The sequence below is a fragment of the Rhipicephalus microplus genome, chromosome 4, assembly GCF_043290135.1.
Source record: "Rhipicephalus microplus isolate Deutch F79 chromosome 4, USDA_Rmic, whole genome shotgun sequence".
NCBI classification, from domain to species: domain Eukaryota; kingdom Metazoa; phylum Arthropoda; class Arachnida; order Ixodida; family Ixodidae; genus Rhipicephalus; species Rhipicephalus microplus.
The window spans coordinates 147,195,576-147,217,945 of NC_134703.1; the positions used below are offsets into that span (position 1 = coordinate 147,195,576).

General features: G+C 45.8%; 1 protein-coding gene across 2 annotated transcripts in view; it reads left to right on the forward strand.

The window, feature by feature from the left end:
• LOC119172392 (irregular chiasm C-roughest protein) overlaps positions 1–15,161 on the forward strand; it is a 183,190-nt gene extending 168,029 nt beyond the window's left edge. For both annotated transcript variants that reach the window (XM_037423465.2, XM_037423463.2), the window contains exons 10-16: positions 5,238–5,492; positions 6,842–6,963; positions 11,334–11,508; positions 12,255–12,365; positions 13,204–13,430; positions 13,985–14,304; positions 14,696–15,161. In XM_037423465.2, coding sequence (XP_037279362.2) covers positions 5,238–5,492; positions 6,842–6,963; positions 11,334–11,508; positions 12,255–12,365; positions 13,204–13,430; positions 13,985–14,304; positions 14,696–14,753 — 1,268 coding nt within the window. In that variant the 3' untranslated portion in view covers positions 14,754–15,161. The remainder of the gene's footprint in view (positions 1–5,237; positions 5,493–6,841; positions 6,964–11,333; positions 11,509–12,254; positions 12,366–13,203; positions 13,431–13,984; positions 14,305–14,695) is intronic.
• Positions 15,162–22,370: the final 7,209 nt, after the last annotated feature.

Genomic DNA, 22,370 nt, shown 5'->3' on the forward strand with positions numbered 1-22,370 from the left:
TAGCTTCACTTGAAAGGAATTTCGTGCTAATTGTTCATGCAGTGGCCGTAGAAGATGACGAATTATGCCTGGAGTGGGTATGCGCCACAGTTAATATGAACAAAAACAAGCTTTTGTAATGGGTGGGAACATTGGAAGACCCACTCATTACACTATTCGCATTGTGTGACGCCTCGTTGTTCTTTTGCTGTTCTAAAACGCTTCATTACTCATATTACCGTGATTCCTTTCCTGACATCAAGCCTGCCTGAGGCAAGTTTGTGAACAATGCACAAGTACCGGCGTGGCTCAGTAGTAGAATACGGGGCTGGCACTCAGCGGACCCGGTTCGAGCCCCACTGTGTCTTTGGTCGACGCCTCCCAGAAAAATTATGCCTGGAACGTGAGCCGCGAGCTTGCCACCCTACTCTAGGATTTTACCCTCCCCCGCCGGTACGAAGGCGAATGCCTTTGGTGGTCACCCCCTGCGAACACAGCAATGCTCTGACAGTTGCCTTGAGCAGCTGTAATGTCACGTGACAGAGTGGTACGGTAAATGTCACGTGACAGAGCGGTATGGAGGCGAGCGGTCGCACTCGGCGGACGGTCACAACACGTGACAGGAGGCATGGCCTCCGAGATTTTGTACTGGCAGGAAGCTCCCAATTGAAAAGAGAACCACGTTCCAGGCATAGTTTTTCTAGGCGGCGTTGCCTTGGTACTTGGTTTTCTTCTTATTTCGCGATTGTGGTAACGGACACCGGTGGTGGCGGTGACGGACGACTATGGCACCGCGCGTGACCCGAGTTGGGATCTCATAACAGCCTTCGCTCTAAAAGGTGAAGCAATGAATGTGACAGCGACAAATTACAATGTTTATACGAAGTGAGGCTGGCAGTCGTACTCTACAAACCGCTGGTGTAAGAGAACACTGCCGCTCCAGGTACACTCTTGGCACCGTTTTTTCGTGTTGACAGTGCAGCCCGTAGAAGCTCCCGCCTGCTGCACAAGGCGCGAGCTGATCGTTGTCACAGTAGCGCGGCAACCATAAGCGCCCCCCCCCCCCTTTTGTTCGCTCACTATATAAGCGCGTTCGCAGACGATATATATATATATATATATATATATATATATATATATATATATATATAATGATGGCGGCGACAGCGGTAAAAAGCAGCCGAGACTGTTCATATAATTGCTATCGCAATAAAAGGTTTTGTATGCGAATATCATGAAATGCTTCTGCGAAGCACATGCAGTACGTGTAGCTCATTCATTTGGCTTAAGCCGCAATGTGTGGGATGATTTTTGGGATGATTTATTCGGCTATTTTAAGATTACCTTTTTGTCGCTACACTGATTAAACGTAACAGAGAAGCATTCCGGTTCCCGTTCGGTAGTACGCACATTGATTAAAAAGTAGCGTAGAATTTCTCGCGAAGCCGCTCAAGAGACTGTTCTTTATAACGCCTTTCTTCCTTTTAATCTATTAAATATCGCCCTCTATCAAGTGAAATCCGACAGCGGAAACAAGTTAGTAGGATATAAGCTGGATTCTAAAAAGAAATAAGGAGGCCGGACACGACTCTGGCACCGTTACCCATTGCTCTGTCTGATCTGACACCGCGCCGGCAAGTTATCTTCACTGTGTGTAAACGGGCCTGACGGAGAAGCCGTCTTCTTTTGTTCTGGCCTGACGGAGAAGTCGTCGTCTTTTGTTCTGTTTTCTGAAAAGCTTTTTTTTTATTTCTCTCTTCTTTTTTTTCGTCCTTTCCAGCAACGCTAGCTTTAAGGCCGTTCTTCAAAGCGAGCGTTTGTCTGACCTACATTTAGTTTGAACAAATATCCCTCCCCCCCCCCCCCCCCCCCGCTTTCGTGGAGCTATCCGTATAACGGATGAAGTAACGAACAAAAAAACGGCCCCTTGTCTGTCTTGCTTCCACAAACGCCCTCCCCTATCCCCCGGGCGCGATCCTTCCCCTCCCCCACTCATCTGTAACGGGAACGGGAATGTCGAGAAAGTCATAACTCTCCTGCGCTTCCCTTGGTCGGCTTAGTTCCGCGCGAGAAATACGTCCGTTATATATTATACACGTATACACACGCGCGCTCGCGCTTTCGCTAGTGAAACACGTGGGCTGCTTTCGGTGTCTACCGGGGCAATAGAAATAACTCCAAAGGGAAAAAAAAGGAAACGAATGTCGAGGAGGGAGGAGGGAAGACTATAAGGAAGAGTTTGGGAGGAGGAGGAAACAGGAAACAAAAGAGTAAGCGAATAGGGAAACTAGGAAGCAAAACACAGTACCAAGGCGAAACACCGGTCGAGTGAGTAGGAGAGAGACGAGACAGCCGTTGGAATGGAATGAGTTTTCTTTCTTTCTCTCTTTCTTTCTTTCTCTCTTTCTTTCTTTCTTTCTTTCTTTTTTCGAGTTCCTGCGCTCTTACGCGGGAGCTTGCTTACTTTTCATGTATACAAAGCTGGCGAGACATACCTAACCCTTTCGCGTCTTCTCTCTGTGCCCTCTCGCGTCTTTTGCTCTTGTTTCCCTTTCCTTTCCTTTGTTTGCGACTCCCAATTCCGGATTTCTCTCTCTCTTTCGTACGCACAAGCAAGTGCGCACAAGCCAGCCTTACTTTCCTCCCCGCTTCCCTCTTCGATGTTCGGTCTGCGTCGCTTGTTTTCTTTACGCACCCTCACCAAACTCTGATCATTCCTATTTATTTCTGTACATTTTCTTTTTACGTCCAGCGAGAAATAAATGTCCAGGCTACGGTAGTACTTGACGCTTTCCTTTCCCTATTTTTCCCCGTGCCTTAGATTCCCACTTTTTGCGTTTGCCAGGAAGGAAATGACAAGTAAAGGGAAAAAAGGAAAGATTAAGAGACAGAAAAAAGGGCACTGGGGAGGAAAATGTATAGCGCCAGCAGACGCTGTAAAGGGAAGGAGAGCTCGCAAAATTTGATTAGGGAGCTTTCGCTTGTCGAATGGAGGCGGCGGAAGGCGCCTGCAAAACATCGCCGGAGCCGGGGAAAAAAACAAGCCGTGACGTTTTAAGGGCGATAGGGACAACTACCGCGAGTGGGCTCTTTTGTGCGCCAAATTTACGTGTTCGACCACCGATCGCTCAAGACCCCCCCCCCCCCCCTTCATTCTCTCCCCGTATATATTCACTGCTATTTGCGTTGTTTATCTATTTTATTAGAGTGCCTCGGCCCGTTCGTTTTTCACATTTAGGAAGTCCGAAAGGGCTGTCAATAGCCATTTGTCGCCGCCCACTTTAGAATGGCCTCAGCGATGCGATTTCTCGCTGTCCAGTTTTTATTTATGTGTTTTTTTTTACTATTTAAGGAGTGGGTGTTCCGGGTGTAGGTTTTCTCTAAAGCAAATTTATTCCTTCTTCAACAATAAGTGCCCTTATCATTTGTGTACATTTCTTTATACAGACATTGTTGCTATTTTCTATCTGGCCAAATGTCCACTTTGTGCCTTGATAAATTGCGCAATGCGAGAAAATTAAATTTGTCTGCCCCTCTTTTTCGTTTCTTTTTTACTATATTTGTTGGATACTAGATTTGTCGGATATGCAGAATATCCGCCTTCGTAGCTTTTGCTTCAGTGCTAAGAAAAGTTGTCGCCGAGTATACGCAACATTCACGCGATGCCCCACCACTCAGTGGTGCACTTACTCGAGTTCCCACGTGGGAAGATGTGGGCGGCATTTTTTTAAAACAAGTTATGAGTGCTTCCAAACCATCATCCAAACGTCATCTTTCATGGAAGAGAGGGCAGCATAATATTAGGAACTTCTCCGGAAGAGTCAGTAGGGCAAGAGCGCCCCCCCCCCCCCCCCCCCCACGCATTTCACGCACCTGATCAATAAATATTGAAACGGTGCACGAACGGCACTCCTTTGGAGTACCTGCGGGTAGACGTCAGTGTAGACGTGAATTCATGTAAGGCTGATAGTAATGCTGAAGATGACTAGACATGAGTCCCTTAGGTCGGCAAAAGAAGGTAGAACTCTCTCTGGCTCACTCAGAAAAATATATCTTAAGCTTTGGGCTTACTCGGACTCACGAAAATAATAATCATCCGGACTTGCTCAGACTCGTGGTATATCTTAGTCTGAGTCCGGGTGAGTCGACCCGGAAGTGAGTTTGCCGACCTATGATTGGTGCCTGTGAAGGTGTGTAAGTATTTTATAATGACCTGATAAGCTAATGAAAAAAAAACGACCCCAAGCGACACCGTTTTTCATCTATTGTTGCGGTTTGAGACGTTATAAACATCGGTACCTTCAGAAATCTGAAGGCCCACAAAGATGGTTTAGCTTAAGTTGAAGACGATGTAACAAGCGACGGAAAATAAAATGATAGATGTAACATTAGAGAAAAAAAGAGAGCAGAGTGGGTCATCACACAAATGGGGTATAAAGATATGGCAGTTGAAAATCAAGAAGGAATGGACATGGGCTAGGCACATAGCGCGTAGGCAGGATAACCGCTGGTCATTAAAGGTAACTGACTGGATTCCCAGAGAAGACAAGCGCACGAGGGGGAGACAGAAAGTAAGGTAGGCCGATGAGGTTTAAAAGTTCGCAGGTATAACGTGGGGGAGTTGATCATGGGAGAGGCCTTTGTCCTGCAAGGTGCATAGTCAGGATGATGATGATTATGATGACGATGAAACCCAACCCATTGAACTGACGGTTTGATCATGCACACGATGAAAATGCGCCGCGTGAAGCGTGCTCATGCACACTGTCGTTTTTTTTTTTTTTTTTTTAACGAAAGGGAGCAGGCGGGAGCAGGCGAGTTCGCGGCCTGCGCTCTTTGGCTGTGTACAGCTCCATAAACCGAGAGCTGCAAGAAGCACGTCCGCTTTTGGCGGTATCTCCCGCTTCGCGGCCAAAGTGGGAGCGTAATCTTCCAGCGAATATCCACTCTGGCCGTGGCTCCTTATTTTGTTTTCCAGAGATAAGGCCAGAAGCGGGCACGCTTTCTTTAGCTGTCGCTTTCTTTAGCTGTCGTCTGATGCTGTAGGCGGCCGCCGCAGAGTGTAAGCCATGTGGTTGCGTGTTCCCTTTCATAAAGGGCGACCGTGTACTGGCAAAGAATGACTTAAGAAGCAAAAGAGTGAAGGAAACGACCAATGTTTGTGTTTTGCGACCCTTAAGCCTAGTTGGTAGTCAGCTCTCGTGTTCTCATTCAGTGATTACGCAGTAGCCCTTACCTACCCGCCTTTCCTTTCGCAGACCGCCCCGCTTTCAAGAGCGCGGCCGAGACGGTGGCCGCCGAGGAAGGTGCCGAGGTGGCGCTGCGGTGCGAGGTGGACTCCAACCCGAAGCCGGACATTGTGTGGCTTCACGAGGGCTCGGAGCGCGTGCTGGCCCGACAGCCGACGCTCGTCATCCCCGCGATGAGGCCCAGCGACGCCGGCCGCTACTCGTGCCGAGCCATAGTGCCCGGCTTCCCGGAGATCACCCAGGACGTGCACGTCTACGTCAAAGGTGCGCCATTGCGACCGCACGCTGAAATGTTGCCACTACTTCGGAGGTTGTGGGACCACTGTGCGCGAGCCCACTGGTCTCCGCTATTAAAAAGAGAGTTTCAGTGTATGCAGTATTCCCCAATGTCTCTGGAAGCACACATAAAATACAGGTAGTCAGGAACGACTCCAGCTGAACTGGAGCAACTGTTCGCCAATGGAGACTTTCCTGTGCTTGGTCTGGCAGTTTTGCAGCTGGGTTTAAGCGAACTTTTGGTGGTGTTTAGTCGGCAATGTGTTCGTGGTTTTTCTCGTGGTTTAGTAAGAACATAAATGGAAGGCGGCACTTAGAGCTGTGTACAAAAAGAACCTCAACCTCTTACGCCATCAATTGCGCACTTACGAGGACTTTTCTTTTCCTAGGTTTCTTTTCCTAAGTGCATTGGCAATTGATTGATTGGTTTCACAAAAACGCACGTGACAGCCCTCGAATAAGCTTCATTTGAAAAACTGAGGCAGTGTAGATCTCAAATAATTCTACACTGAAACTATACCAACTTACGAAATAGGCTGTGCTTCTGCTGCGTACCCAATACTCAGGCTCACAGGTGCGGCTGGTTTGCGTTGCTACCAGCTTAAGTAACTTATATCCCGACAGTTCGTGGTTCCGCGCCGCCGGTTTGACTTTGCCGTTTTGCCACAGCCACTTTGACTTGGAACAAGGCACGACCAAGAAACTCCGGCACACAGTTCATGCGAACGGCAACGTGCCTTTAGCACATTTGTAGCTTTCGGCAGCTCAGTGCAAGACGCATAATAGAGGCGAGAGTGAGTGAGTGAAACAACTTCATTGTTGATCCGGCATAAAGGAGGAAGAGGTGGGGGAATCAAAGGAAGACTGTAGCGCGTTCAGACGTCCCGACTCGCGTCAAGCCCGTGGGGGCGCCGCTTTCAGCCGCAGGCGTTCCAGGATGTCAAGCACGTGCTGAACCACGTCTCTTTGGTGGCCTGGCTCTTGGCTCATGATTTTGCTGCTGATGTTAGTTGGCATTTCTTCTCGGTTACCCGGCGGTGGCGCACAGACCCAGAGGAGATGTCTCTGTGTGGCTCGCGCCTTCTTGCAGAGTTGACGTATGTCTGTGGAGTGTACCTCCGGGCAGACGTGCTTTTTCCAGATGGGGGTCCATATGTCTTGTACCTGCAACTGCAGTAAGTGTGGGCGTTGTAGGTTGGACAACGCACTTCGATATGAATGGGGGAGAGGAGATAAATACGATTTAAGTCCCTAGCACAGAAGCATGGCCGACAGAGCTCCCCGTGCGATAATGCGGACCTCTTATGCTTATTTTGTTTGTTTTGTTCTCCTCGCAGGCCCTCCGAAAGTGAGTAGCCCCACGACCCAGTATGGCGTTGAAGGGGAGCAGGTGCGCGTTGAGTGCGTCATCACTTCCGTTCCGCCACCCACCAGGGTTGCCTGGTCCAGGAATCTGCAGGTAAGGCGCAACCCTCTTCCCGCTATGTCGCTTACCACCTTAAACTGCAGCGACACTTTGTCTACTTTGTGAAAAGAGTTTAGTGTTCTGGAAGCGACTTTCATCGCAAGCATGCGTCACTTATATCACCGCGTTTATGCGCTTTTCCTGCTGAATCTTACGGACAACTTTGAACACCGTCAGGCATGGCGATGGAGATCCCGTTTTCTACCACTCTCGCAAGTGGGGTTTGTCGGCGTTGTATATTTGCGCAACTTACGGTGATCGCGACCGTGCTTTATGTGTAAGGTAGTGTTGTCAGCTTCACGTTCTGGGAGTTGTTTTCTGTGTATTGTTTCTTAGCGCGAGCCAGCTCAACATTCTTTTTCTCTTAAGATAAGAAACTTAAGTTGCGCTCACATGAGTGAACATTCGCGAAAATTGGCGCGACAATTTTAGCTTGGCAAAGTCGTATCTCGCGGGAAGGCTAGCTTCAAAGCAACTAAAAGGGTGCAATGAAATGTGATGTGTTACTTAATGTTGATGTGCCTTGTTCAGATGTGAGTCACCACTCTGCCTTCGCTTCGCGCTCTGTTTGAGCAGAAAACAAGGAAGCCTTTATTCGATTTATACTGGCAGGTTTAAGCTAAAAAAAAAAACACTTAGTTCTCGCTCACTACCATTTCAAGGGGCAGTAAAACTGGCGCAACAACGTGGCGAGTTTTGCACCGGTTGAGAAGCCATTTATATCCCCTTTTATTATTTCCTCATCTTTATTACCTTCACGCCTTATGTTATTTTCGATATAATCTATTTGGCCGGGATATTAAATACGTTACTTGCTCAATCCAGCGTGCATAGTTCTAAAAATAGACCTAACTTATGCTGCTTTCAGTTCATATGTGTTTTTTTTTTGTCATTGATCAACCACTCTTGTTAATGATATGCCCTACATCGTGATTCGCTTAAATGTTTTTTTTTTCTTCTTCTGTGGACAACCCTATCGTAGTCTTTAAGAAAGCAGGCACTGATTATTTTGCTATCGTAGGTCTACCGCTTTCCGCGAATTTTTTTTTCCTCCTTACACTTTTCGCCAAATAAGCGATAAAAAAAATATCACTCGCTTCCTTTCGAACTCGAAGTCTTCAACGCGAAAACTGGAATTATCTATCGGCTTAATCGCCCTCTCGCTCCTCGTCCACTTTTAGTCCGGCCTTTTAACGAAACAAGCGTCCGATTTCGGCCATTTACCTAATGCGTCTGTGTTTTATGGGCCGTGTTATTGAAGGGAAAAAAAAAACTTGGGTCTACCATCAAAGTCACGTGTCGCCAACTTTATTTTTTTTTTAATTACGAAAACTCGAGGAAAAGAAGGGCCTCAGGCGGGGGATGTATATTGTAATAAAACCGGCTCCATTTTTTTTTTGTTTTGTCCTCCAATCTCTTATAATCGCCGTAGCTGGGTCTTCGATTGAGTTCGTCGCCCCTCCACTATTCGGCAAAGAGAAGGCAAATGAGCTCAGACTGTCTCGTTATTAGAAAGAACCCTACTGGCGACAAATTAGACAGGCAGCGGACATGGGAAGCGTGGTATATGAGGGTAAAAAAAAAATCCAGTGAACTTGTACGAAGCCTGACATTACGGCGGGCCACGCATTTAATTTGAACAACTCCCCCGAGGGTCGCGCCGTGAAAAACGAGCAGTGGCGGTAGCTGACGCCGCGATTCGATGTGTGCTTTTTTTTTTTTGTTGTTGTGTATCGTTTATTATTTTACCATTTTCTTCGAGGATGTAGGAGTAAGGGAACGAGGCTTTTCCTGGCTTTTTTTTTTCTTTTACACCCAGTGGCTCGTCTTATTTCTCGGGGTTTCCGCGGTTCTCATTCTGCGCCAACTGATAACAGTGCCGCAAGAACAAAAAAGAAAAAGAAAAGACATATCGGAAGGAAAATCGAGAGAAAGAGTGTACAGGAAAACGCGAGCGACGGCAGTGTCATCTGGCCGAACCCAATTCGTTGAACCCCGAGGCCAACAGCGTCTTCTCCGTGCCAAGAGCCGTGTGTTTCTTCGTTCTTTTTTTATTTTCGGAAACCGTCGGGAACGAACGCGGAAGGGACGGCCCGCCGACCGAGGAGAGGCTAGGCAGTTTGGATGAGAAAGGGAGGGGGTAGGAAAAAGAAAGAAGGGAGAAAAAGGAGGAAGGAAGAAAGAAAGAAGGAGCGGACGCGCTAGATAAGGCCGCGCCATCAATCCTGTAAAGGACTCGGTGGCGAAGCGCGGGCCCGAAGGAAACGGGCTCTGACGATGACGAAACGTTCCTTAATGAGTATTGATTGAGGCCGCTCCAAAGACGGCCACCGGACGCTCGAGCATGCTGCTGCTCGTGCCGGTCTTCAACCTCGCTGAAGGGTTGTCCGCTCTTCCCGGTGCTTCGCGCTGTATCAGGGGCCCGTTTTCGTTGTCTCGACAACTTTTCCCTTCTGCACCGCCATCTTCTCTCTCCCTCCCTCTCTCTTGCCCCTCTACGTCTGCCTCGCTATTTGTTGCTGTTGTTGTAGATCGTGGCTTCTCTCTCTCTTAGCGGTGTCCGGCAGTTTACTTTTCTGCGCCATTTCGTTGATTAATCTGGTGTCCCGTCCGCGAGTCCGGTGTATACCGAGTGCTGCTCGGGGCCTGCCGCGGAGTCTCACGCTTAAATGACGCGCTTGCGGCCGTGATTAACAACGGTCCGGCCGCCGTCGTTGCCGTCTCCAGTTTTGCTGCGCTGGCTGCCGAGCCCGCGTCCGCTGCTGGCGACATTCAATTTGCCGCGCGTGAAACATGGTTCCGCGGAAGAAACGGCAGCATCCGTCGGCCCTGTCGTCGTCGCTGATAGTTAAGGAACCTTAATCGCTTTCTGCCCGCTGCTCTGGCGTTCTGGTACGCGAACTCCATGTCACTTTTGCTGTTCGTATCGCTTTTCTTTCTTTTTTTTTTCATCCGGCTGTCCACAAACGAGCAGACACATCTTTACAAAGAGTCTTTTCCAAACAACGACATTGTTTATGCGAAGCGAGCTTGCATAAATTGGTCCTCGCAGAAAACCAGTCGAGTCACGAATGATACTGTTTACGGTGATGAATAATTCAGACTGGTAGCAGTACTGACCAAGCGGCCTTGAGGTTTTTGTGAGTTTCATATTTCTGTAACAAACATCGGGACTCACTGATTTCTCTTTATTATTTTTTTTGCAGCCGAATGAACTTAAGAATGTTGAAGGTTGTTTTAGATCAAAGACGGTACGCTCATATCTGATTGTTATATATGATGTTTATTGGCACAAGAGCCATTTGATGGCCAGAAAGTGCCAGTGCATGATAACAAGTGCGATCAAAGGTTATGTCAAGCGGCCGTACAGGGGCCTAAAATTCGTCGCGCTAAAAGAGAGTAATAGGCATAGGTAATAAAATCTCGAGAGTTGCAATAAATTTTTACGGTGTAAATAAGTGGCAAAGAGTTATGATTATAAAGCTATGGAGATGGCTGACATTTGGAGTGGACAATTGAGTGCTGGAGGAATGAGGAGGAATCATGACACTAGAATTTCTATGTTCATGCCCAACCATTATTCCAAATAATATCCCTGTGTGTAAATATCCTAATGTGTTGGAATGACTCATGGACACATGGCACTGTCAGTGACAAGAACCTTATTTGATAATCCTGACGACAATCTTGAAGGCAGGCCTAGGCTTTCCCATCAAGTCACATCTTCTTCACTATTTCTTTCAAAGCTATATTGCAGCCACATATTGGTGCCCTTATCATCCTAGTTGTAGGTTTGATTACCTTTTAGTCCCAAATGTCGTCTTTACAAATGAGCGCATTCTTGTACCAGAATTCAGCGATGGTGCAGTGGTATGTCCTCATCGTGTGTCATATTTGTAATGTGAACTAAAAGTGTGCTGACCATTTCTAGTATAATGATCAACTCTCGCTTCGCCCTTAATTTTTTATTTCCGAGACATGATTTCGCTATTTTCATGTCTGTTCTTTCAATATTAACCGGAAAAGACAATAAACAGGATAACAGACACAATAAAAGACATCTTAGTAGACATTAAGTAAAACTTTAGTTTCAGCAAGTTGGTGCATACTTGAACACATATGTTTGTTGCGCGAAAAAGACATAGAGCCGCTTTGGTCTTCCAGTTGAAGTTTGTGCCCGTGTTGTTCACTTTTTTTCGTTTGTGTCTTCTTTGCGCAACTCAAATATGTGTTCATAATAGACATATCCTATTTATTATTTTTTATTCAAAGGTGTTTAAGATTGGTACAATATGAATACATTTTTGTCACCCGCCCCCTCCTTCATGCCACCTCATGACCTTTCTCTTTTTTTTTTTGTGTAGCTGGTTGACATTGACAACAACCAGGGCTACGAAATCATAAAGGAGCCCCTGTCGAACGGCCTCAAGAACTTGCTGATCATCCATAATGCTGCCGAAGAGGACTTTGGCCAGTACAACTGTTCCGTGTGGAACCAGTTCGGCTACGACACGAGGCTCATCACTGTTAGGAAACAAAGTAAGCATTACTGCAATAATTGGTCTCAGTGACGGGAATCGATTTTGGCCCAGCAAAAGCAAGCACTCAGCTTTTTGAAGATCTTTGTTTAGATTCAGCTTCACCTAATAAATGGTATTATACAGGCAGAGCACGCTTTACAGGAAATTGGGATGAATGTTGTAGTGCGTGATTTGAAAAAGAAAAAAATACGGTGCTTGCGACAGGTTTACTTGCATAAGGTGAATCTCGGAAACAAGCACCGTATTTTCATGATTATAGCTCATATTCGATTCTACCACGCAGGTTATTTCACATGAGGAAAACAAAGAAATAATTTGATGTCGGTCTATCTTTTGTGTGCAATTGTAACGTACACGCAAATTTGAGAGCTAAATTTAGCTACGAAAAAAGAGTGCCGCAAGACCGTGAAAGTACGGTTATAGTCAGTATGAATAAAATAGAACAGGAACACTCGTAATTTATTATGTATTATCTGCATTTAGCGAGCATTGCGAATTGCTTGATTTTGAAAGAGCATGATGCCATCGCGAAATATAGCATAAATGGATGAAGTGCGTAAAACTTAATCTTAGTTTTTTGAAAACAGTGAGTATGCAAATCAGTTTAGAAACGTCACTTTTTGTATGCACATTGTCATTTTTTATAAACAGAATATTTATGCTTGTTTATATTAGGAGACCTTTGTTCTTAGATTAATGTGGGAAATGACATTTGATAATTTGCCAACTTTTGCCACCACGCAGAAAACCTTCCCATGGTGATCATCCTGGCTGGGGTCATCGGAAGCATCGTGCTTGTCGTGACCGTGACGATCTCTATTATCCTCTGCCTGCGAAAGAAAAACATTGTCAAAGGTAGGTTACACTGTGTGTGCTCCAGCTTATAACTGGTCTTGAGGCTATAGTTACTGACGTCTCATTATCGACATTACGTTGGAGAATTTAAAAGCACCAGACAGTTTCTTCCAGAGACCAGCATTCAAGCACTTATGGTCCCCTGCCACTAATCTAATACAGTTGCGCATGTTCTTAGACCAGCTCTGTAATCGCATTGTACACCACGCCAAACACTTGTTTGCCTGAACTTCTTTTGCATTTTGGCGACTGCCAACCTTTTTAAGTCATCCGGCTTTATGTGCTTTTGCTGAATCATAAGATACAAAGAGTCAGTACAGTAGCCTCTGTTGTACCCTTCTAATAAATAATTTAAACAACTGAAAAGTGACCCAATTGCCAAGAGTAATGTTTAGTAATTCACGTATGTTGTAAATATAATCACTATAACGTGTTCTTGGGCAGTGCTGCTCATGTTTATTGAGCTGAGCAGTGCTTTTACTGGTGTTAGTGCTGAGTGGTATCATTGGTATGGTAACTTCATTTTCTTTAACAGAATAAAAAAACAATGGAAGGCACCACTTACACTGCAGCTGTCGTATCTTTAAGTGTATAGCTGAGCTATGGCATAAGTGTTCATAAAGCTAAAGGGAAAGAAAACTAACAATAGTGCATAACTAAAAGTCAAGATACAGATCAGTAGATCTAATGCAAATGAATATAGATAGATGTTTATGCGTAACAGTGGGCTAGTTTACAAGCGTTAACAGAAAAGAGCTTGAACAAAGACTGTGTTGCAAACTTTATCAGGAGCACTTTACATTCTCTCAAGTGAAGCTTTCTCTTTTATGTCTCACAGATGATGACTTCAACTCTGAAAAGAAGGGGAAGCAATCAGACTCTGCATCCTCCGGAGACTCGGACATTAAAGTGGAAATCAGAACAGCGTCGTCATTGTCCAATAACGAACATGACCGCAACTGGGAGGACAATAGTGAATCGGCACGAACACATGACGCAGCGGATATCTACAAGTACGCCAACAGTGCTGCCGACTACGGAGACGCGACTTTTCCCGCGAAATCGGTGAGTAGAAGTTGCAATTTTGCAGTAGGACAAATTGTGTGTGCGTATTCTGTGCAGGATTTGGACTTTTATTCTCTGAAACTTTGTCGATTAATTACATTAAGCTCTCTTCGTGTTACTGTTGAATCTCCGGAATCACGGTTGCTCCTATTGCGGGTTGTCGTAAAGCTTTTAATCTTCTGATAATACTAATGTTACAAAAAAATTAATTACATAGTGTTACAAATATATTAATTACATAGTGTACGGCAACTCCTGGGCGTTCATCAATGTCAAAGCATAGGGCGAGAAATACAGTGCTTAGTAAAGAGCGCACAGAACGGCGCTGTTAGCATATACAAACTCGCCAAGTATTCTATGTTACTTCAGTTCATAAATGACTAACTTCACAAAGTTTGTGTTTGTATAAAAAAAACAGGTTCATGCAATAGAAATTCGCCGAGAATAAATTGATATTTTAAGCAATCTTAAAGCTTCAAAATAAGTTCGTCAACTTCTAGATATAAGAAAAAGGCTGCGTCCACCACCTGAGCTCAGCATGATTTTTTTTGCAGGAGGCTCAAAACAACAACGGTTACATCCCGTACGTGGACTACTCGCGGGACTACAACCCACCACCGGTGGCAGCGTCACTGCAGCTGAACGCGAGCCGCGACAGTGGCCTGTACGGCAGCTCACCGCAGTCGCTCAATGACCTGGGCCAGGGAATCGACCCGCGGTTTCGAGCGGGGTACGCAAACCCATACCTGCGCACCTCGCAGTCGAACCTTCCACCTCCTCAGGGCGTGTACGTCAGCCCAAGGGCCATGCCGTCGGTTGTTGCTAATACTGCCGGCGTACCCGGTGCTTCGTGCGCAACATTGCCCCAGAACAGGTCAGCCATAATCTAACACGAACTATGCTTTCCTTTTTATGTCATAGAAAATATGGAATGTATGTTTCACCTTCACTACTCTGTGGCACTTCATTTGTGTAAAGAGAAGGCTACGCTCAGCATCACCTAATGTCACCATGGCTAGGCTAAGCACTTGGCTCAAAGTACCACTTGGAGCCAAAGCACTTGATGTGAACCATTTCATGTGGTTAGATCCGTGCGACATAACTGTCACACTGAGAAGGGCGGCTTGACTTTACAGCGATAGTTTGCGTTCCTGTACGCATCTAACAAACTTTCATGTTGTTGTTTTTTCTTTTTCACGCGCATTTATTGCATATATTGTAAATGCCACGAAACTTATCACGCTCTTCCTTTATTCTTCATTTAGGTACATCACATCGCAACAGAGCCATGTCAAGCCGGGCACGCTAGCCACCCATGTATGATGGCAGGAGACCTCGATGTAAATAGGACTTAAGCTCTCCACAAAGCAACCGAGAGTGTTGTGTGCCCCTCGCTGCAGACATTGTGTGGACAGTGAGTGTGTGTGTGCGGGGAACTAATGCTAGACCCTGTGGAAAACGAATAAAAAAAGAAAAGAAACGGACGCTGATGGTGCACGCCCACGAAGTGTCGTATTTTCGAAGTGACTCGTGGTGCCACCACATTTGCGGTGTTTCAAGTCAGGAACCAAAGAGCTGTTAATAATTGTAATTGTTCATGTGAGTGTGCATCAGTGTGTGTGTGTGTGCATGCGAGTGTATCTGTCAGTGCATGAAGTTGTCACGTTTCCCTGACTAGATTAGAAACAAAAAATAAAAGCAAGGCAAGGGTAGCCTTATTTATTAACTTGAGTAGTGTGACCTTGCGGTGTTTTTAGCGTAGTACTTCATTATTGCGTCCTGATCCGAGTGTGATCCCTTCTTTTGCTTTAAAGACTGACCTCTCATCAGTAGTTGTGTCCATATTTTGCAGCACACCGAACCTTTCATGAAATACTCCGCTTTTCAAATGCTGGCATGTAGGAACTGCAGTTAAGCCCTGGGTTTTTTGTGAACATACAGCACAATCACTGCTTTCCTGTTTTTTTTTCTTTCTATCAGTGGCTTAAAAAAATGGCCGCTCTCTGCTTGTCTCACATAATTCTACATGCAATAACACACAGCCTGCTAGTAACATGTGCCATATACAGTGATGTGTGATGTGTTGTGTGCAACGTATCTTGCAGAGTTGTGGGCGACAGACGCTCCAGCGTATTTCACTACAGTCTCGAAAGAAAGCGCTGAGTGGAAGATGTGAGAGAGCAGCGTTTTAGAGTGAGGCTTAACGAATAGGGTGTGAGGAAGCATAACACTTGCGGCCTGAGTTTAACCAGGATGCAGTGGAAATCATTACTACACTATAAAACGGGCATTACCGAGTTTTCAACGTTGATGATTTTTGAAGCAGCATGTGAAAAAAGCAATGGAAATAGCCTGCTTATTCTTTGCTCGAAGTGAAATGTGTACGTTTATGTTCAAGCAACGTCCTAAAAATTAGAATATTGACCTAATAAATTGCCATTATGCCTCCTGAAGATTTTCTAGGACAATGAGTTCTGCAGAAGTTTGGAGGAAAGGTACATTAAAACATAAAACTGACACAAAATGTACACGCATTTTCATTTCTGGTACTATTATCATCCCCGTGCTCACGTCAAAACTTATCTACTTGCAGGGGTTGTCATCCACGCTGCATAAATTACCACACAAAATATGTCACCTGTCTGAAGCATGTATTTTGAAGGCATGCTCCTGTGCAGTGCATTTCTGGTTGTAACATAAGTGCTCAGTTTCGTTGGATATTACAAGTGGCCTTCTAAGCTTAACTGGTTGGCTGGTGCCAATTCGAGTTGGTTATACCCTCATCAGTGTTGTACATAACATTGATTTCAGTGGGCGTGTTCTTTCAATGCTTCCTTCGTCGGATTCTTCCCATTGGCGACACTGTGATTGAGTATGTCGTGTGCCTGATAAAACAAAGGGGGGGAGGAGGAAAAGCAGGACTTGTTGTCTCTATGCAAGCATGGTGTCCCAATAAGATACATCTCTAATTAGCTTGCAAAGCAGTGATCAACTTAAATTTTGACTGTGGCCCTTCGTAACGTCTCTAAACTGCGTAGATGTGTGTGAAATGTTTTGTCGTGTATACTGTATTGTAAACCGGACTGCCATACATGCCACAGAGGGTGCGAGGAGCGTTGTGGCAAGTCTACTGAGTCATTAAGCATGCCAGAGAAAAAGAATTTTCGGTGCTAAAAAAAAGTGTCCTGCTCCTTTCCCAAGATGGTATTACAGAAAGCACACTAAGCCGTGTGTAGCTCGCTTACTATTTTAGTTTTTTCATTCTTTTATTTCTGTGAGCTTGACTGTAGCTCTTGGCCTCCCAGCTTTCTGCTGTGTGACACATGGAAAACTGGAAAGCGAAACCATCACTGTACATACGAAGCACTTCCCGGCGTTATGACAAATCGCACTTCTTCAAGCTTCGCGCTCTACCGCCTCCTTTGTATCGTTTGTTTGTTTACCTGATAGCGTCTGTACAGATATTTGCTGATGAGAATTTGCTCACTTTATGACGGTGAAACAATTGTGTGTGTGCGTGTTAATTAAACCTATATGAGAGTTTCAGCGAAATATGTTGTTGTTGTTGATCACTGGCCTACACACTCGCTGCTTGTGGTGCATGAAACATCAAAGCAGTTGATGCCACAGATGCTATGAACAAGCTGTAATCTCGAGAAGGAAAGAACAAGGTAATCTCGAGAAGGAAAGAGATGTCGGTGCCTCTGGGCATTGCTGCTGTCTGAATTCTTTTTTTAGGACGAGAACTCCACAGAATTTTTTTTTCGCGTGAGTACTTGCACAGTGAATGTATACACTTGCAGTACTTGCAGACTAGATCGCTGGCTTATCAGTCACGTGATGCGACATTTGACGTGATCATGATTCCTCTGCAACCATCATTCACAAAACAGGTGAGAATTCACGCTGCAGCGGAATATTCTTGTATTTCTTCCCGAAGATCCGAACTGTAATTTCCGCCTTCGTCATCTCGCGAATCGCTCCGCGCGGGCCCTAGGAGAGTCGTAGAAACCGGTGACGTATGATCACGTGATACGCAATGCGCAGCTTCTGATCGCGGTTTGGTTAGTCATGTTATTCATAGGTGGGCAAGAAAATTGGAGTTCACACAGACATACTCACTCACAAACTGTTTTGCTTTGACGATTTGCTCGGACTCTCTCGTCAAATTTTCTGTAAATCACACTCGCTTGTTCCGAGACTCCCTAAAATTTCTCTCAGCCAAACTCACTCGTGAACCAAACGCGCCGACATATTGTCACGGGGTCGTGACGTCGACGAAGAAGCGGAGAGTACATTGAAGAATTAACTGCTTATTGGGGCGAACCTGTGCCCGAAAACGGAAAGTCGTATCACAGTAGCAGGCTTGCAACAAAGAGAAGTTTATTGACTTCCAACCAAGGATAATGTACATGACAAAAACATCGAGCTTCACGACAACAAAGGGTGCATGTACAATCAGGAAAGCACCACTACCGAGGTACAATGTATGTGGGGGAATGTACTGATAGCGGCGAACGGAGCGTCGGCCGTCGATAAAACTGACAGCGGCGAAGCGCGTCGGCATTTATGCACTTGCCGTCGAATGTTCTAGCGTTATCGCTAGCGGTGACGTAGGCTCTAGAATAATCTGTATAGTTCGCGGAGTGGGCGTGATCTTATCAAAATGATCTACTACACTCCTGAAGCTTCTTGAAGACTGCAGGCGCGGTTTGCGCTGAGAATTACATAGTGTATTGGGGCGATAACAAAACTTGAGAACAAGAACGTGGCGATATTATTCAGCCGGACTCACACAGACTTACGGCTCGACCTGATTCCGAATGAGCTTTAGTGAGTCGACTGAAAGCCCGTTAGCGTAACAGATTTTTTTCTATTAGAGTGAAAATGCTGTTTTACACTAATACTGTTTCACAGAATTGGTACTCTAGGATGAGCTTTTTAATCTTGCACCGTCAAATATGAGCTATCAGTGGTTTCAATCTAGCAGGAACATTTTTTTAGGAAATACGCGACTGGCACGAAATAGTTTTGTCAAGAAATACGAGAGAAAAGTTTGCGGAGGGTTTCTCCGCCACAGCGAGATAAGTGCACTCGCTCGCAGATTGAACCAAGCAAAGAACACAAGTGGGCTGCCGAGCGTGCCCTTCGCGCCATCTCGCTGGAAAAGCCGAGAACGCGCTGTTATTTTTCTCTCAGTTGAAATTCTCCCAGCGGTGAAGAGTGTACACACACACACACACACACACACACACATACACACACACACACATATATATATATATATATATATATATATATATATATATATATATATATATATATATATATATATATATATATATATATATATATATATATATATATATATATCCTGGTGGCTTCACAAACGCGCGCATTTCATATCGCGCGCTTTCCTCCCCCAGCGCTCGGTGTCGGCGGGGTCAGTCAGTCAACGAACTTTATTCACAAATTGTCCTGAAAAGACGATGCCCCTCAAAAGGAGGGTCGACTGCGGGCCCTCTGGACAGCCCGGATTTGGACCTCCCGGTCCGAGCTGGTGACCGCAGTCTTCCAGGCGCCCTCTGTGGTGAGAGGCTCGCCATCGCGCAGCGCCGTGCATTGCCAGAGCATGTGGGATAACGTGCGTCGTCTCTCGTCGCAATGAGGGCAGTGAGGCTTTACGCTGTCACTATAGACTTATTGTAACCTAAAGGCGACGGGTAAGTACCGGTTTGCAGCGTTCGTTAAGTGATTGATTAGGCCCTCGATAGTGGCGGGGGCGGGAACCTACGCCTGTACAATTGATAGTGCTTGCATATTCCGTTGGAGGTGAGGAGGGAATCAAGCTGCGGGATGCCTTCCCCCAAATTAGAGGCCGAAATCCCGTCACGGTGGGACAATGCGCGGACATGCGCAGACTCATTGGCATTATGGATAACAGGGTGGACATTCTGGCCCATGTGGGCAGGTAACCAGGTGATGCGACCATCAATTGCAGTGCAATTTGAAATTTTGGTCAGAATATGGGCCGCCTGCTTACAAACTCAGCCCGTCATGAATGCTCAGCAGCCCGAGAGTCAGTTAAAATGCACGTGCGCGTGGGAATAGCAACGACCAGAGCTATAGCAGCCTGCTCAGCCCTTGCCGGCGTGCTATCTCGAAGGGATGCTGCTGCGAGGAGTTTACCATCAGGGTCAGTGACCGCAACCGCGAAATTGGCTGCTCCAGGATAGTGTGGTGCGTCAACGAACGCCACAAGTTCAGGGGTGGTAGTAGCGGTACCGAGGAGTGGAATGTGTCTCTTTTCGACGACATTTCATTACCACAAGACTCACTAACCGGCTCGTGACGCATCCCACTTAGTCGTGTCACCAGCGGCAGTAATGACGGCACTCTTTCTTGACGGCAGTCAGGCGTATAGAGTGACTCCATGAGCGATGCATTCACTCGCAGGGCGTCCGGCTCGCTGACGATGGCGGACCACAACCGATCCTCGCACAGCCCGTGTAGAGGATAGCGTGCCAGCGACATTTTCATGAAGCCCCAGACATTTTCGATGATATTCAGATCTGGCAATTGGCGTGGTCATTCCATGGTCTTTTGATTGAACAGTAGACACAAATGACGTAGAAACACGCACACATGAGGGGCGCGAACTCGCACAACGTTTAGTGCGGGTCATCGGCTCAGTTCTTGCCATAAATTCATACATCCGTGCGCTCGCCAGCCGTGCGGCAAGCAAGGGCGGCCGTAGCAGACGACGTGGTTCAAAACTACCCTCCTGAATCATCTGCGCACGCGCAAGCAGCAGACGGCGCGTGGTTGCGGCATGCCACGTGCTCCGAGATTTCTCTTGAGTGTGAAACAGCCTACGCGACGAGGGCAGCTGACCAGCATGCGGAATTCCTTCACAGGGTAAACTTTGAGAACTTCAATCATGTAAGGGCAAGATTTTTTTTTATTGTTTCACCACCAATAACCTAGTCCTCGGAGGAGCTGTTTTAGGTGATAATCACTGCAGATTGTTATCTTTATGTGCAAAATTATGTCTTAAGCCGAGCCTCAAAGCAACAGACGTTCTTAGTTTGCCGCGTAATATCAACGTATGTAACAGCGAGTAAAACTAGACAAGACGTGACTGCCCACGCCATCTTTTTCTAGTTTTACGTGCAGTTGCATACTTTCAAGTGAACCAACTAGCCCAGTAAGCGGCCATCGCGTACTAGACTAGTTCCTGAAAAAGGGCGCTCGCACTGCATTTCACACTGCGTTGCTAGTATGAAGGAATCTAATATGTGTCTCTAATGCGCTGACCCTATCTGGTCTTTAGTTAATTATTGTGTAAGGAAGAAACTGCGGCCAGTAATTTCAGATAATGAGGAGTATTTCGTATTATGCTGGGTGGCATGTTCCAAAAAAGAAAAAAAACATTAACAGCCGTGAAAAAGAACTTTAGGGCGGCAACACTTGAACCACCGATAGATTTAACGTGCTGTCGACCTTATGTTAAGATATAATCTGGAGAAACCAGCCTGTAATATTAAGAAGGCTTAATCAGGTACCTAAGAATGGGTTTTCTCAACGAAAACGAATAAGAAAAAGATTCATTTTCGAGCAATCGTTTCAGAAAAAGTCCCATGCAAATAACTGTCTGTGTTTATTTGCAGAATTAATTGCTTATTCTCTTTCCAGACCCTTTTCAGACCATTTTTGTATGCGTAATTCTCAGGCACTAGTTCAGTTCCTTTCAGAATTGAACCACGGTTGCTGTGAAGCTTAGTATGAATATTGAAGACCTATATTACTGTTTGCCGTATGAGGACCTACTAATATGTGTTAATGACTGTAATAATGAACAATGGTACGAGATGGCTTTCCCTGGCGAATTTGGCATTTTTACGTGGGCTTCTCGAGAAATTCCTTCCTTGAATATCAAGTCGACGCTGGTAGTTTACAAGGAAAGCGTTCATGATCAGAAATCAGGGATATGTATTGGTTTTAAGGTTGCTCCGGTTCTTCTTGATTTATACGTTAGCAAAGTTGAGAAGCGTTTGGAAGGCGCTTTAGGTGATTCTATTGTTAATAAGGCTTTTCGTTGTAGATGGTTACTTGATTTTTCTGTGGGAAAGTGAAGGCTTCGGAACCGTGATGACCTCTGTGAGCGAAAAATTTGAATGAAATAGAATAGGGCTGAACTTTATTAGATTATTGCCCCAGAATAACGGAATACAACTTCTAGACATCGCTTTATACGTTTAGCGGGAACCACGCTTGCTGGCATTATTCTCCAAGATCTTCATAACCAAGTTGTAAAAAACGGTATAGCCATGTCTTGCCTTAAGTCGCTGCCATCAATATGTCAAGCAGTGAACGAGCGAGATTTTTGCCCCGCCGCGGTGGTCTAGTGGCTAAGGTACTCGGCTGCTGACCCGCAGGTCGCGGGATCAAATCCCGGCTGTGGCGGCTGCATTTCCGATGGAGGCGGAAATGTTGTAGGCCCGTGTACTCAGATTTGGGTGCACGTTAAAGAACCCCAGGTGGTCGAAATTTCCGGAGCCCTCCACTACGGCGTCTCTCATAATCATATGGTGGTTTTGGGACGTTAAACCCCACAAATCAATCAATCAACGAGCGAGATTTATGTACTGAACCGACAAGTTCTGCCGCTACTCTAAGAGAGCATTGCTTCCGGGCAAACGAAAACTACAAGACAAAACACCAAAATAAGCGTTCAGGACATTGACGTTGTCAGCAAGATCGCGCTTGTCCTATCGCACAATGTAACGCGACTGGTAAGTGTCGAAGTCCGTTGTCATGTGCCTGAAGACCACGTCACCACAGTCGGTGTGATTTGTGATAACAGGCCAATTTATAATAGTTCATCCAAATATAGCGTTCGTCGAGTACACCTGCAATTTCCGTCCCATAACGGGGGAC